The 16,449-nt window shown below is 47.2% G+C and overlaps 1 protein-coding gene across 1 annotated transcript in view; it reads left to right on the top strand.

Annotated features, from left to right (window-relative positions):
- Nucleotides 1–16,449, top strand: part of p2rx5 (purinergic receptor P2X, ligand-gated ion channel, 5) — a 146,503-nt gene that overhangs the window by 112,647 nt on the left and 17,407 nt on the right. Inside the window, exon 9 of the mRNA XM_041197860.1 lies at nucleotides 10,252–10,345. Within this exon, the coding sequence (XP_041053794.1) occupies nucleotides 10,252–10,345 (94 nt within the window). The remainder of the gene's footprint in view (nucleotides 1–10,251; nucleotides 10,346–16,449) is intronic.

The following is a 16,449-nucleotide window of genomic DNA, read 5'->3' as shown; positions in this document are numbered from 1 at the left end:
GGCACGAGGAGTTGGGGGTGATGGAAGAGTGGATTAGGGTGTCACAGAGGGAACGATCCCTACGGAATGCTGATAGGGGGTTTGAGTGGAAAATGTGTTTGGTGGTGGCATCATGCTGGAGTTGGCAGAAATGATGGAGGATGACCCTTTGAATGTAGAGGATGAAGGGGTGATAAGTGAGGACAAGGGCGACCTGATCATACTTCTGGGGGGGAGGGGAAGGGATGAGGATGGAGGTACAGTTGATGGGTCAGACACTGTTGAGGGCTTTGTCAACCACATTGGGGTGGGGGGGGGGGGGGGGGGGGGGGGGGTGTGTGGTTGTGGGGGGGGGGGGGGGCGGAAATCCCTGCAATGATATACCTGTTATCTAGGAAAATACCTGGAGTGATACACCTGTTATCCAGCATATCATACCTGCTGTAACATACTGGGTATCTGAGACAGAACCTAATGCATTAAGTAAAATAAAATAAATAGAATAGGACCTTAGGAAGTACAGAGAATCAGAGGGATCTTAGTGTACATTTTCATAGATCCCTGAAGGCAGCAGCACAGGTAGATAAGGTGGTTAAGAAGCCATATGGGACACTTGCCTTTATTAGCCGAGGCATAGAATATAAGAGCGGGGGGTTATGATGGAGCTGTATAAAACGCCAGTTAGGCCACAGTTGGAGTACTGTGTGTAGTTCTGGTCACCACACTATAGGAACAATGTGACTGCACTGGAGAATGTACAGAAGAGATTCACCAGGTTGTTGCCTGGGCTGGAGCGTTTCGGCTATGAAGAGAGACTGGATAGGCTGGGGTTGTTTTCCTCAGAGCAGAGAAGGCTGAGAGGGGACCAGATAGAGGTGTACAAAATTCTGAGGGGCATAGATAGAAAGAAACTTTTCCCCTTAGCAGAGGCATCAATAACCAGAGGCACTGATTTAAGGCAGGGGGCAGGAGGTTTAGAGGGGATTTGAGGAAAAGTGTTTTCACCCAGAGGGTGGTTGGAATCTGGAATACACTGCCTGAAGGGATGGTAGAGGCAGGAACCCTCACAACATTTAATAAGTATTTAGATGAGCACTGTAATGCCATAGCATACAGAGTTACAAGCCAAGTGTTGGAAAATGGGATTAGAATAGGTCGGTGCTTATTGGTCAGCACAGACACGATGGGCCGAAGGGCCTGTTTCTGTGCTGTATAACTCTATGACTCTAATCAGAGAATGGTTCTTGCACAGAAGGAGATCATTCAGTGCAACAAGCCTGTGCAGGGTCTGAGCAAGAGCAATTTAGCTAGTCCCACTAACCTGCCCCAAAAACAAAGCACTCACCACCACACTCTATTTCCTGTCAGTCAACTTCATGCTCAAGCTGCCACTTTCCCTTTTATTCTATGAGCTTCAACTTTGCTGGCAGATCTATTATATGACACTTCAGCAAATGTTTCTTGGGAGTCAGTATACAGCGCATCAACAGCATTATGTTATATGGGATAATACCTGCAGTGATACACCTGTTATTTGGGACAATACTCACAGTGATATGCCTGGTATCTGTGACAATACCTAGAGTGATAAACCTCTTGGGCAGAATTGTCCTACTCTGTTGGCGTTGGGCTTCATGGTGGGCAGCAGGGGCAAGAATCTGGTGTAAGTGGCAGAAATTGGTTTCACACTGGAGTGAAATCACAGCAAGATCATCCGATGGTGTCCGCCATGACAGACCGTGAATCCCACTGGAGACCGGTGTGAACACGACTTGCAACCCTCTAATGGGATGCAAAGTAAGGCCCAATTGGAATCATCTCCACACCCGATTTACCGTCACACCAGCGGGAAAACACACAGGTGCAGAGTACATCTTGATAAGAGTGACGTGCAGAAGTCGGGACTTACCTTTAGGGCCTTGCTTAGATCACAGACATCCGAGAAGAAGGTGATGCTGGAACCTGACAGCTATAGGACCCTGGTGCATCGCGTGCTGCATGGATCCTCATGGACATGGCTCACTGCGAATTAGCTCTCAGAAAGTGGGAGGTCTCCACTGATGCTTTGGACCTACTTCGGAACATCACAGTCTTTGTCATGGGATTGCAGCAATTTCCATGGTCACCATTGATACTTCGGGTCTGCTTCTGAACATCATGGTCTTGGCCATGGGCTACTATGGATGATCGGAGAGGGGGTAAGAAAGGTTTAGCTGTGAGTGGGAGAGAAAGGTGTACCAGTGGAGGGGTGAGTTTCGGAGGGGGTGGGGGGAACAAAGTTGTCAGGGGGATGTGGTTGGCCCAGAGGTGGGATGAGGAATGAAAGTGTTGGGGGAGTGAGGTTGGGAGACGGGACGAACGATGTCAGGGGGGCAGGAGGGTTCCAGTTGAGGACGGTGTAATGGGAGAAAATGCTACGTGTGGAGGTAGGTGTAAGGGGGAGGAAGGTGTAAGCAAGGAAGTTTGGAGAAGGGAAGGACTCTGGGGGGAGAGGGAGCTCAGAGGGTGGGTGTCTGGGGGGAGGAGGGAGTAAGGGTGGAGGAGGGAGTAAGGGGGGAATGTTCAGGTGAAGATGCAAGAGAGGGGTCTGCGGAGTCAATGACTGCCCCCTGGGGAATGGTATAAAGGAATGGCGAGTGTGAGAAGGAGCTGGTAGGGTGTGAGGGTGTGGGTGCATCAGTAATGATAGAAGAAGCATCGAGGGTGGTTGGTGGAGACACCGAGGCAGACACAGACCCTGGGGATGGGAAGGAGGATGTCGGGGAGGTCACTATGGATGCGGATGGGATTCTCATGAAGGTCGGGAATATGCACATTCACCTGGACATCCTGGAAAGACAAGAGTTGAGGTTGGTAGGTGACAGTGGGGAAGGCGGAAGGTGATGCTGGGGAGTTCACAGTGATGGGGGAAAGGACATGGGTGAATGGGGGAGGGGAAAGGATGGGGGAGCTAATGAAAATCTTTACCATGACAATGTTTGTTAAATTAAAAGTGAGCAGAGCCTCGTGTTGGACGGGCACAGGTGCAGCATGGGATTGTGATCAGTGGGTGGGCATAGATACAGGTCAGCTCAGATGGACAACTGAAAGAGAATCCCAGCAGGCAGTGTTGAAAATGCTGGGACAGTGATATGAGTGTGATAGAGAAAGGCTCCACGTGCATGGGAGAGAGCTTGCACTAGGCTCTGAAAGGCCCTGCCACACACACACTCCTCCCTTCAGAATCACTCGTGTGCTGGCTGCATGCAGCTGAACTGCTAGTGGGGGGAGGATGCAGTAGGAGGACTCGCAAAGCCTGTCATTGAAGCTGAAAGACAACCTTACACATTATTCAGTGAGAGTGAATATATTTTCAGATTATAAAGTGACAAAATGTGTTCACCTGTGCAATCAATTGTGATCAGAATTTTTAAACTTTTCTAGTCCTACCACTTCTTCTAGGTGCTACCCTGACATCTGCAGCAGGGATGGAGACAGCCTGTGCAATGGTTAGCCCTGTTGCCTCCGATGATTTCGGCATGGGTCCCCTGGAGAGCCAAGGCCCTGAAGGCCCTGGCTTGCTTAGATGTCCTCCTGTGGGCCAGTTGCTCCCTCTGCAGTGACCAAGGATGAAGGGGTTACAGGGAAAGGGGACTTGGAGGGAGAAGACAGCCTCTGAGATTCCTGAGTGAATAACCCAGGGGTGTCCAGCTGCCACTCCTCTGCCCTTCAGGCACCAAGCATCCTTGGCTGACTCCTTGAGGGGAAGGAACATCTGGAGGGACATCGAGGTGTCCCGTTTTCTTCTCGTGTTGCCACTGCAGGAACTCTTCCATGGTCACCACGATGGAGTGCAGGTATGTGTGCATCCCTGTGTTCTGCTGGACCAGGGTCTGCATGGCATCTGCCATCCTCCCCATGGAGGCCTCCACGTGCACATATGTGGCAGCACTTCAGCAGAGAGCAGGCAGAGGCATTCCTCTAACTCACGCGCTACTATGTTCAGGCCTTCCAACAGCTCCGTGTGATGTTCCCCCACCTTTGCTGACTCTTCACAATGAGTTGGAAGGCCAAATCCAAAGACTTATCATCTGACTTGGACCTCGCAGATGCCTGTTCCCCAGCAGCTCTCTGAGTGCCAGGGAGCTTGGTTGAACCTGCCTCCTCCTGTTGCAGATATGTGTCCGTGTGGTGACCACCAGATTGTGAACCCGAGCCTGCCCCAGATCTAGGTCCCACCAAGGTGTGTGTCTCTGTGCTGGTGGAGTGTGTGGTTAAGCGCTGGTGCAGGGTGAGGGTAAGCACTATGACGGGTCTTCCAAGCTGCTTATTTCCAGCTCTGCAATGGCGGAGGTGTCCTCTTGACTGGAGGCGAGGACGTGGATGGAGCTGAGGGACTGGATGGCTGAGGATGTCAGTCGCTTGGCAGAGTTCCCTGTGAACCAAAGTAGAGATAATTAGTGCATGGCAGCAGAGTCAAAAACAGGAGAGAGAGCATTCACATTTGCATTGAGAGAGGGAGGATGTGGTGCAGGATCCTCACGAGGGTGTTCGCTGCTGACCTCACCATCGCCACAGGCACGGTCCACGTCCTCACCGGTCAGCATGATAGCACCCTCCTCAAAGTGAGTGAGGGGCCTAATTTGGGCCACTCCACCCCTGGTCTGGGACTTCTCCTTGCTGATGTCAGCCAGCTTCTCCTGCATGAAAACAAATGGACAGAATGTGAGCAGGATGCATGGCACCGCATGGAATGTTTGTGTGGTGAGTGGAGCCATGGACAAGATGAGGGCATGAGCTCCAGAAGATAAGAGCATGAAGGTGTGTGAGAGAGTTAGTGATGTTGTCCCTTGAGATGTAAGATCCCTGTGGATATGTGATGGTTTGGGAGTGTGTAGTAATGTGATGTGTAATATACCTTTAAGACAAATGTTGTAATATAAGATCACATGATCTTGATACCCAATAATGAAGTAGCGTGGGCTACCTCTGTAGTCGGTAGTCTTGAGTTAGAGTCTGAAGAGTAAAGGCAGAATTTTGAGTGTAAGCTGCTGAGTTCCTTTTTTAAGTAAACAGAATGTGTTTCTTCTAAGAACAGTCTACTGATCTTCTCTGTCTTGTTACCAACTCGGTCATCCCAAAACAAGCGTGCAACCCAGATCCTTTAGCCCCAACAAACCACAGCACTGGATCCAACAAACTGGCGATGAGAGTAAAAAGCAAGAAAAGACGCAAAAGGATGAGGCAAAAAGCAAGAAAGAGCAAAGGAAATCAAAAGAACTGAAATCGAGCCTAGCTCGCACGGTAAATCCCCTCAGAGCATGCTGCAACTTGTAAGAGTGGAGCCTTTCTATTCAACTTGGATGACTGGTCTCATTATGTTGAACGCCTCGCGTTCTTCCTCCAGACGAACGACATTGCGGAGCAGGGGAAGAAGCACATGATCCTCTTATCCACGTGTGGGAGTCAGACATATGGATTAACTCAAAACTTGTTGGCACCCAGTGCCCCAGGTTCAAAGTTTAGATGACTTAGTGAACCTCGTAAAGAATCATTACCAGCCCAAACCATTGGTGACAATGCAACGGTTCAAATTTAACTCAAGGAATAGAGCCGTGTGGGAGACAGTTGCTTGTTATGTGGCAAATCTGAAACAATTAACTGAATATTGCGAGTTTAGTTCATTTATCAATTATATGCTTAGAGATTGTTTGGTGTGAGGTATAAATGAAAATGCGATTCAAAAGATTACTGTCTGAAACATATTTAGATAGGCATTGGAAATTGCTTTGGAAATGGAAGGTGCAGTGCGAGACTCGAAAGCCATACAGGGAGCGCAAATGACACCGTTCTGCACATTGGGTGGGGAGCCTCAGCCAAGAAGAGTGCAAAAGTGCAAAGCTTTACCCAGAAGCGGGAAGCAGCCACCACGAACAGTCAAATTAAAACAGATAATTTAGCAGCAAAAACATGGCAGAATGGTAATAGAGGTGGAAGCAGACAACCTTGTAATGAACCATAGTTTAAAAAGATTGAAAGTTTTTTTCTGTCATCAAAATGAACACCTCTTGAGACATTGTAAAGATAGAATCAGGCAGGCTTTCAGACAAAAGCAAAAACCCAATGAGATTAACAGTTTTGAAAAGCCTGAAGTAATAGATTCAGATATTTATTTGTTATGTAATTTAAAGGTAGGAAGAACAGGACCTACCTATGTAATCATGAGAGTGAATGAGAGGCCTATCAGAATGGAGGTGGATACTGGAGCAGCCACTACAATGATAGGCAAGCATACTTTTAAATACTTGAATCATGGGGAATGTAAACTAAATTTGGGAGAAACTGATGCAAAATTGAAAATTTACACAGGAGAAAACAAACAAGTCAAGGGCGTATGTGTATTCACAGTACACTACAGAGGTCAAAGAATGAAATTATCCTTGATGGTGGTAGCAGGCAGAGGACCAGGTTTACTAGGATGAAACTGGCTGAGGGAAATCAACCTTGATTTGTCACTGAGATTTCAAAAGACAAGTGAATTCCTGCCGAAAGACCTTCACACACGACCAGTTTCCCTCCTGTCTAAGTATGTACATCTGGAAAAGTATGAAGAGAAACAGAAAGAGTTCTGCACTTCTTAAGTAAGATGAAGGATGAGTTGACAGAGAAGACATGACACTGCTTAATATTCCAGGAGGCAGTACACCAATGCAAAAAAAGAGATGGGAGAACTAAAAAATGAGAGACGTGAAACCAAAGAGGCTTTAGAGGCAAAAGTCGCAGAATTTTCTAAGAAGCACACAGATGATGAAATTCTGGAAAACTGAACCACTGAGTTCACTCAAGTCGAGCTTACATCTGAGATTAGCCTGGCCAATAAGGAAGTCGAAAAGAAGGCCGAGAATAAAGTCAGTGTCAGAAAGAAAAATGCCCATCAAAGGAAGACACGGAAGCACAAATAATACCATTGATCTTGGCAGTGTATGAGTATACTTTCGTTCACAGACCCGGAAGTCAAATTGCAAACGCAGATGCACTCAGTCATTTGCCCTTGCAAGTAAATGATGAGGATGTTCCAATTCCTCAAGAATTAATTTTATTATTGAACTTCCTGGATTCATCACCGATATGTGCTAGATAGATTAAAGATTGGACAAATTGAGACCCTGTCTTATCCAAAGTGCGAGATCAAGTTCTTCATGGTTGGTCACAAGAACAAGAATCTGATTAAATGATACCATATTTCTGGAGAAGAAACAAAATAACCAGCCAGGAAGGCATCTTATTTTGGGGAGCATGAGTGATTGTCCCTCCAAAAGGACGAAAGTCATTGTTACCCGAATTTCCAGAATGAAGGCAATAGCATGCAGCTAAGTGGCCTGGGATGAACGGAGAAATAGAAAACCTAGTGAGAAGTTGTATGCAGTGTCAGCAAGTATAAAAATTACCTTCAACAGCTCCATTACACCCATGGGAGTAGCCAGGGAGGTCATGGGTGTGAGTACACATCAGCTATGTGGGACCTTTTATGGAGACAATGCTTCTAATTATTGTCAATGCACACTCAAAATGGATGGACAAAAATGAAGTGAGGTTGCCGACATCTTCTGCTACAATTAACAAGCTACGACAAAGTTTCTCAATCAACAGGCTACCTGAAGTGGTCATATCAGACAATGGAACAGTGGGGAGAATTTTCGGATTGGCAAGTGGGGCAGGCCTGCTTGCTGAGGTGTAAAATGACAAGGGGTGACATCGGGCGTGTGTCCCAACGTCACCGCACATCATTTAGATTTTTAGTTCGGCTGCACGCCCGCCGAACTGTCAAAGGCCTGTAAAGGCCATTAATTAACTAATTAAGACTATTGAGAAAGCCGCCCGTCCAACCTTAAGGTTGGTGGGCAGGCAAAGAGCCCAGGCGGCCTTTGCATTTTTCATGGAACCTCATCCATGGCCGGGATGAGGTTTCATGAAGGGTTTATAAATTAAATACATTTTTTCATTCAAGTTCATTGACATGTCCCAGCTCATGTGACACTGTCTAAAATTTATTTTTCTTTATTAAAATTTTTAAAACTTAAAACTTATCTCCCTGAGGGAGATTTCTGCGCTCTTTCGCGCTTCCAGGTGCATATCACGCTGGGCGAGCCTTAATTGGCCTGCCCTTGTAAAATTGCAGCGCGGACCTGCTCGGGGGCACCGATCGGGTTTGCGCCCACCCTGCACAATCCCCCCGACAGGGGTAAAATTATCTCCAGCATTTAGAGTGCTGAATTTCACTGATTTATCAGCCTCACTCATGTGAAAACTTCACCATACCACCTTTCTTCAAATGGACTGGCTGAGAGAGCAGTTCAGACGTTCAACTCAGCTATGAAGAAATTGTCTGCAGGTTCTATAGCGACCAAATTAACATGTTTTATTTTCCATTATAGAACGAACCCTCATATGACAACATTTGTCACACCTGAGAAATTGTTGATGTAGCGCCATCTCCAACTGAGATTGAGCCTAATTATGCCAAACTCGGGGGTGGGGGGGGGAAGGTGGAGAGGAATCAGGGAAGTCAGAAAATTAGTAATGACTGGCACAGTCATGACAGGCTGTTTAATGTAGGAGAGAAAGTAATTGTGAAGAATTTTAGAGAAGGATCAATATGGTTGTTAGGTGAAATAAATGCAGTAACAGGACCTCTTTCCTACCACGTGAAAGTGGAAGATCGAGTCAAACGGAGTCATGTGGATCATATAAGAAGAGGAGAAACAAAATACCCAGAAATGATTCCACCAGTGTCCGTGACTGAATCAACGTCTCCTGTTGAAAGAACTCAACTGAGTACAGATGTGTCTGAAGGGCTAATTGTACCTGAAAGAGTCGGAGAAACAGATTTGCAGGTACCTACTGAAGAACCAGATACTCAGATGACTACAGTGAGGGAGGTTCTGAATCAAACATCAGAAGCTGTAGAGCTGAGACACTTGGCATGCATAAGGAAACCCCAAGAAAGACTGACTTTGTAAATTATTTATCTGCGTGAATAATTCGATATTGAGAAAAATTGTAAAATGTATTTCTGAGTAAAGGGGGAGGGATATAGTAGTCTGATGTGTAATATACCTTTAAGACAAATGTGGTAATGTAAAATCACATGAGCTTGATGTGATGTGATGTGACCCAATAGTGGAGTAGCGCAGGCTAGCTCTGTAGTCAGAGCCTGAAGAGTGAAGACAGCGTTTTGAGTTGTAAGCACACAAGTGTAGCTGCTAAGTTCCTTTTGGTCATAAACAGAATGTTTTCTTATGAGAACGGTCCACTGATCTTCTCTATCCATGTACCATATCGGTCACCCCAAAACAAGCATGCAACCAGGTTCCTTTAGACCCAACAAACCATTCTGGATCTAACAGAATGTTAGTTGAGAGTGATGAGATTGTTGACCTACCCTGTGGAATGGATAAGAGCATTTATCCTCTTCCTGAACTGGATGGCTGACCTCCTCTGTGCTCCAGCGTCACTGACCGCTGTTGCCACTGGTCCCCAGGTTGGATTGCCGACTCTGGTGGGTGGACCTCCTGTGGACAGAGCAGGGGTAAATGACATCATGGCAGCCTTCCAATGCATTTAGCAGATGCCCAGAGAGTCGTCACTAAATTTGGAGGCTGCTGTCTTCCTGGCTTTCAGGGGCATCTGTCACTTGGAACAGTCCTGGTCTGAAGGCATGGAGTAGGCTGCGCTCTGGTATGCTTTAAATATGACGCCTGGAGTGAGGAAACACTGAGGTGACAGTGTGGTGGGCAAATCTAAGCCCTGCCACCAGCGATCTGATGAGTTTCCCGTGAATGCATTACTAATGAAGTGGGACGTGCCGGGAAAGAGACGATATGGCGCGTGAACCCGCCATTGTGGCCAGTGGGTAAAACATCTTTTTTCATCTGGTAAATCTGGTATGATTCAGCCTGTTTTCTTGGACAATACCTAGAGTGATACACCTGTTACCTGGGATAGTACCTGTAGTGATTTACCTGTTACCTACGACAATACCCTCAGTAATACACCTGTAATCTGGGACAATACCCTTGGTAATACACCTGTTATCTGAGACAACTCCTGTAGTGATTCACCTGTTACCTGTGACAATACCCAAAGTGATACATTTGCAAAGGCTATGAGCCAGAGTAAGAAGTTGTGTATCTGATCTGTCTCAATGCCATTTATCTTTCCAGTCTGTGATATGTTATCATAAATCTTGCAGCCCCTCAGCATTAAATATTTTTCCTTTTAATTCGTATTCAGATTCGCTAAGTATTATAAGAATGGAATGGGAGCAGAGTTCCGAACGTTATTTAAAGCATATGGAATTCGTTTTGATATTATGGTGAATGGTAAGGTGAGTATAAAACCTTGTTTGTGCAGAGTAACTAATTTTATTTCATCAATTTTTTCTGTGATTTGGATTCTAATTTTTCATACCAATTAAGATAGAGCCAAAGTCTGTCCTGCAAGCACAGCTAGTTAAGACAATGGATAGCTGCATGAGATAGAACAAGCACATCCCAGCTTCAGTTTCCATCCTGACCCTTTAGCTGATTTAGCAGCATTAGAGGCTCTGCAGTCAGCCTGAGGATCATTAGATTAAGGAAACATAGGGCAGGATTTTGCCCTTGGCAGGCAGGTACGGCGGGTGTGGGCAGGGGTGGTCGGGAAGCTGACTACCACCCATGACCGGCACTGCACTGCAATCTCATGCTGGCGGGCCAGTTAAGGCCTGCCCAGTGTGAACTGCGAGTGGCAGCGCTGAGCACTACTTGTGTGGTTGAGGGATGGGTGGGGGGGGGGGGGGGCAAGCACGAGCCAGCCAAGTGCCTTTTAATTGTTGGTGGGCAAGCTGCCAACTCCAGCGCACTCCTGCCAACCGATCTATCGCATGGCTGCGCGTTGACGTCAGCATGCTCAGCCGAAGTCAATGTGCGTCATTTCACACTCAAGCGGGTCGAGCACAGGCCCGCCCACCAAGTGAAAATTTCTGCCCATGAAGTCAGTAAAGGCATGGGCAGATCGAATGCAAATAGGAATGACTCAGCTGTGATGCCCAACATGGCTGGACAGCCAACTGCCTAGGTTCAGCACACAGAATAGTTAATAACGTAAGATACTGAGGGTATTTGATGTCTGGTGCACCTGCTCCTGAAAGGAGCCTTTAGGAATAAAGGGTAGAGAGAAATTTTCCCCAGCAAAGGACAAATAAACATGTCATCAAATGGACAATTTCAATCTAAAAGACCATGGAAATAATTCATTTAGAATGAGGTCAGGAAAACATGAACCTAAATAATTCACCTTATTACCTTGTAACCCATGAGTGATAAATAGAGCGGAGTAGCCTGGTCCCATTGGTTATAGACGTCATGGCGACAGGAGTGTAGAATTTGACGTGATGGGCAGATATCGGTTTCATGCCAGCGTGAAATCACAGCAGGATCATCCGATGGTGTCCACAATGGGGGACTGCAAATCCCACTGGAGGCCGGTGTGAACTTGATTTGCGTCCCACTGATGGGGCGCAAAGTAAGGCCATGCGGGGATCATCTCCCCATTACCATTACGCCAGTGGGAAAATACACCATCTCAGAACACGTCTGGATAAGCATGACATGCAGAAGGCGGGAATTAGGGTCTTGCTCAGATCGTGGAGATCCAAGGAGAAGAAGATGCTGGAGCCCTATAGCTACCAGACCCTGAGGATCCGGAGGAACACTTGCATCGTGTGCTGAGTAGATCCTCAGGCACCTGGCTCCACCACGAAGAGGTCTCCGTTGATGCTTTGGACCTTCTTCGGAACATCACGGTCTTGGCCATGGGCTGCTATGGATGTTCGACAAAATGGGGGGGGGTGAGGTTGGGAGGTGAGGGACAACGGTGTCAGTGGTTGATGTGGGGGGGAAGAAGGTGTTGGGGGGGGGTGAGGTTGGGGTGGAGGGACAAAGGTGTCAGGGGCTGAGGTTGGGAAGAGGGGGAACAAAGGTTTCAGGGGTTTCAAGTTGTGAGGGGGAATAATGGTGTCAAAAGGGAGGAGGGAATACGGGGGAGGAGGATGCAATGAGAGAGAATGCTGTAAGTAGGGAGATAGGTGTAAGAGTGGGAGAAAGATGTAAGGGAAGGAGTTTGGAGAGGGGAAGGTGTCCAGGGGAAGGAGAGAGTTCAGGAAGGGGAAGATGTGGGGGACAGGAGGGAGTTTGAAGAGGGGAAGGTGTCTGGTGAGAGCAGGGAGTTCAGAGAGGGGAAGGTGATTGGGGGGGGTGGAGGGAGTAAGGATTGAGGAGGGAGTAAGGGTGGAGGAGGGAGCAGAGGGGGTGTGCGGAACGTTCAGGTGAATGTGCAAGGGAGGGCTCTGTGGAGTCAATGACTGCCTCCTGGAGAGTGACCTGAGGGTTGACGTGGTAGGAGGGAATGGTGAGTATGAGAGAGGGCAGATGGAGCCGGTAGGGAGAGAGGGGCTGTTGGGTAATGGTAGAAGAAGCGGCGAGGGTGGTTGGTGGAGACACAGAGGCAGGCACAGACCTGGGGATGGGAAGGAGGATGTCGGGGAGGTCAATATGGATGGGGGTGGGATTCTCATGAAGGTCGGGAATATGCACATTCACCTGGACATCCTGGAAAGACAAGAGTTCAGGTTGGTAGATGACGGTGGGGAAGGTGGAAGGTGATGCTGGGGGGGTTCACAGTGATGGGGGGAAGGGACATGGGTGACTGGGGGAGGGGAAAGGATGGGGGAGCTAATGAAATTCTTTACCATGACCATGTTTGTTAAATTAAAAGTGAGCAGAGCCTCGTGTTGGACGGGCACAGGTGCTGCATGGGAGTGTGATCATTGGGTGGGCGGAGATACAAGTTAACTCAGATGGACAACTGAAAGAGAATCCCAGCAGGCAGTGTTGAAAATACTGGGACAGTGAGATGAATGTGATGGAGAAAAGTTCCACGTGTATGGGAGAGAGCTTGCACTAGGCTCCGAAAGGCCCTGCCACACACACACTCCTCCCTCCAGAATCACTTGTGGGCCAGCTGCGTGCAGCTGAACTGCTAGTGGGGGGAGATTGCAGTGGGAGGACTCGCAAAACCTGTCAATGAAGCTGAAAGACACCATTACACATTATTCAGTGAAAGTGAATATATTTTCAGATTATAAAGTGACAAAATGTGTTCAACTGTGCAACCACTTGTGATCAGAGTTTCTTAACTTTTCTAGTCCTACCACTTCTAGGTGCTGTCCTGACATCCGCAGCAGGGGTGGAGACAGCCTGTGCAATGGTTGGCCCTGTTGCCTCTGATGACTTTGGCGTGTGTTCTCTGGACGCTCAAGGCCTTGAGGGCCCCGGCTTGCTTTGGCTATCCTCCTGTGGGCCAGCTGCTCCCTTTGCAGTGACAGAGGGTGAGGTTGAGGGAGCCACAGGAGAAGGAGACTTAGAGGGTGCAGGCAGCCTCTGCGATTCCTGAGTGGATGACCCAGGGATGTCCACCACATTTTGGACTCAGAGGCTGCGTTCAGGCTGAGGGTCAGGGGATCGAGGTGTTTTACAGGGACCTTGGCCTTTTTAGGGGATTCTGGTTCAGGGTCCGGCCCAGGCGCTAACACAGATGGGGAGGTCCAGCTTCTGGTGCTAAGTGCTTTGGGTGGCATTGCAACAGGCAGGCAGTTGGCCCCTGAATTTGGGCCAACCTTTCTGGGCCTGGATGATAGGAAGATGGCCTTCTGGCAGGGGCCTCACCCACATCCATACCGGATATATCCACAGTTCTGCAGCCTGGTGGAGGTTTGTGGATCATTTTAAATTGGGTGGTTAACTCTGTCTGGTCACCTTGCAATTCTGCATTATAGTAGGTGAGCATGGAGTCCAGTCTGGTTGGAGTCCTTCTGTTGGTCAGTTGCGTGATAGGTTCTGTGTATTTTAGGAAATTACTACTCTCTGGAGAATGGTCAGCTCTTGCTCTACCTCCTGATGGCTTATTAACTACATGAGGCATCACCCTTACTCTTTGATAGGAATGGATTGGAAAGGGGCTGCCTGAGTTTCCAGCTCTATGGGTGAGGCTATAGCTGTCTGCTTTGACTGCTGCACTCTTGGCTGTGAGGATTCTCTGCTCCTCTAAGTGTATTCGCAGGTTGAAGGGTAGGCAATTCTTGACTTCCCCCAACTGTATTAACTCATGAAGCCCTTTATACATGTGTGAGATTCTTAGGGATCTTACCCATTGGTCCAACATGATTTGTTTTAGCCATTTGAACTCGATGTAAGTTTGTGTGGGCTTCCCATGAGCATTCTGGAACTGTTGGTGATATGCCTCTGGGACTAACTTGTAGGCACTTAGGATGGCAGCCTTGGTCTGCACATAATTCATGGGCACATCAGGAGTCAGCATGGAGTAGACCTCTTAGGATCCTGCTGACAGCTGCCCTTGAATTAAAAATGTCCAGATCTCCAATCACCAGTTTAGCTGTCCTGCTATATTCTCAAAGGTGGTAAAAAATGACTGCACATCGCTCTCTTCAAATTTGGGAATAAATCTAGCATACCTGAGGGCTTCAAAGAATGGTTCCGGGTTAGGGGGATAAGGGGTGCTACTGGGTAGGGAGAGACTTTCCCTTGCCATAGAGTCACAGCGATCTACAGCACAGAAATGGCCCTTCGGCCCATTGAGTCTGCGCCGGTCAAACAAGTACCTAACTATTCTAGTCCCATTTTCCAGCACTAGGCCCATAGCCTTGTATGCCATGGCATTGCAAGTGCACATCCAACTACTTCTTAAATGTTTTGAGGGTATCTGCCTCTACCACCCTTTCTGGCAGTGAGTTCCAGATTCCCACCATCCTCTGGGTGAAAAAATTTTTCCTCACATCCCCTCTAAACCTCCTGCCCCTTACCTAAAATCGGTGCCCCCAGTTATTGATCCCTCCACCAAAGGGAAAAGTTCCTTCCTGTCTATCCTATCTATGCCCCTCATAACTATATAGGCCTCAATCATGTTCCCCTCAACCTCCTCTGCTCCAGGGAAAATAACCCTGGTCTTTCCAATCTCTCCTCATAACTAAAACTCCCCAGCCCAGGCAACATCCTGGTAAATCTCCTCTGTAATCTCTCTAGCGCAATCACACCCTAATGCGGATTCCAGAACTGCATGCAATGCTCTAGCTGTGGCCTAACCAGCATTTTGTACAGATCCAGCATAACCTCCCTGCTCTATTTTCTATGCCTCGGCTAATAAAGGCAAGTATCCCATATGCCTTCTTAACCACCTTATCTATCTGTCCCGCTACCTTAAAGGACCGGTGGACATGTGTACCAAGATCCATCTGATCCTTGGTACTTCCCAGGGTCCTACCAATCATCATGCATTCCCGTGCCTTGTTTGTCCTGTCCAAGTGCATCACCTCACACTTACCCAGATGAAATTCCATTTGCCACTGATCAGCCCATCTGACCAGCCCGCCTAGATCCTCCTGTAATCTAAGGCTAATCTCCTCACTATTTGCCACCCCACCAATTTGCCGCTTCCAATTGTCTGGTCTATCTCTCTCCCTTTGAGCTGCTAGCTCCATTTCTGATTTTTGGAGCTGGAATTCTCTTTCCCTTTCCTATACCTTTGCTCTCTCTCTCTCTCTATATATATATTTCTTTCTCTCTTTCCTGAGCTTCCCTGTCTTTCTCTCTCTTTCCATCTTCTGAAATTCTAGCTGTAATTCATGTGAGGTATATATATAGTGGGGTTTGGATTAATTTCTCTGTGTGGATATGTGCCTGTTGGCATGGGGAAATTTAATTGAATTGGAGACAGCTGGCCTGGAGCTTTTGAGTTATCAAACGGGAAGTTAGGTTTGAAATGCTAAATATGTAAACATGGCTGAAGTTTTAGAATGTGAGGTGTGAGGAAAATTTGCATTTTTAGATAAATTAGAGCAGTTTGACTTTCAAACAGATGGTAGGATTTTACACCTAGCTAAAAGAGGCTAAGCCAAACAGTGTGTTTATTTTTCCCAAAGGTTACTGATAATATGAGTATAATGAAAGATTTATATTATGAGAAAAGTAAAATTGCAAAGATTTATTGGAACAATGGAATTTACATTAAAAAGGGAGAAACGTATAAAGAAGATGAGGTTATGTGCAAGGGAGAATGCATTCTAAGATCTAACACAAGTGTGAAAAGCCTCCAGCTTCTGGGCATCAAGTTGCTTTCTATAGGAACCGAAGCTAAGGGAATTCACTGTGAATATCATTGTCCAGGGTATTGTGTGCTTTGCCTGGGTCTGTTAAACTTATATTTTGTTTTACTCTTGCCTTAACGGAGGTGTGCCTGGGAGCCAATTAATTAGGGGATTTAGATGTTATTATAGTAGTAATTTGTAGGCCTATGTATGTGCTTAAATGTTTTTCTTTTATTAATAAATGTTTAATTTAGTTTTGTAAAAAAAAACCCTCTAAGTCTCAGTGGACT

The sequence above is a fragment of the Carcharodon carcharias genome, chromosome 10 (assembly GCF_017639515.1).
Source record: "Carcharodon carcharias isolate sCarCar2 chromosome 10, sCarCar2.pri, whole genome shotgun sequence".
Taxonomy (NCBI): domain Eukaryota; kingdom Metazoa; phylum Chordata; class Chondrichthyes; order Lamniformes; family Lamnidae; genus Carcharodon; species Carcharodon carcharias.
The sequence above is the reverse complement of the archived record's forward strand: the minus strand, read 5'-3'. Positions and strand labels throughout refer to the sequence as shown.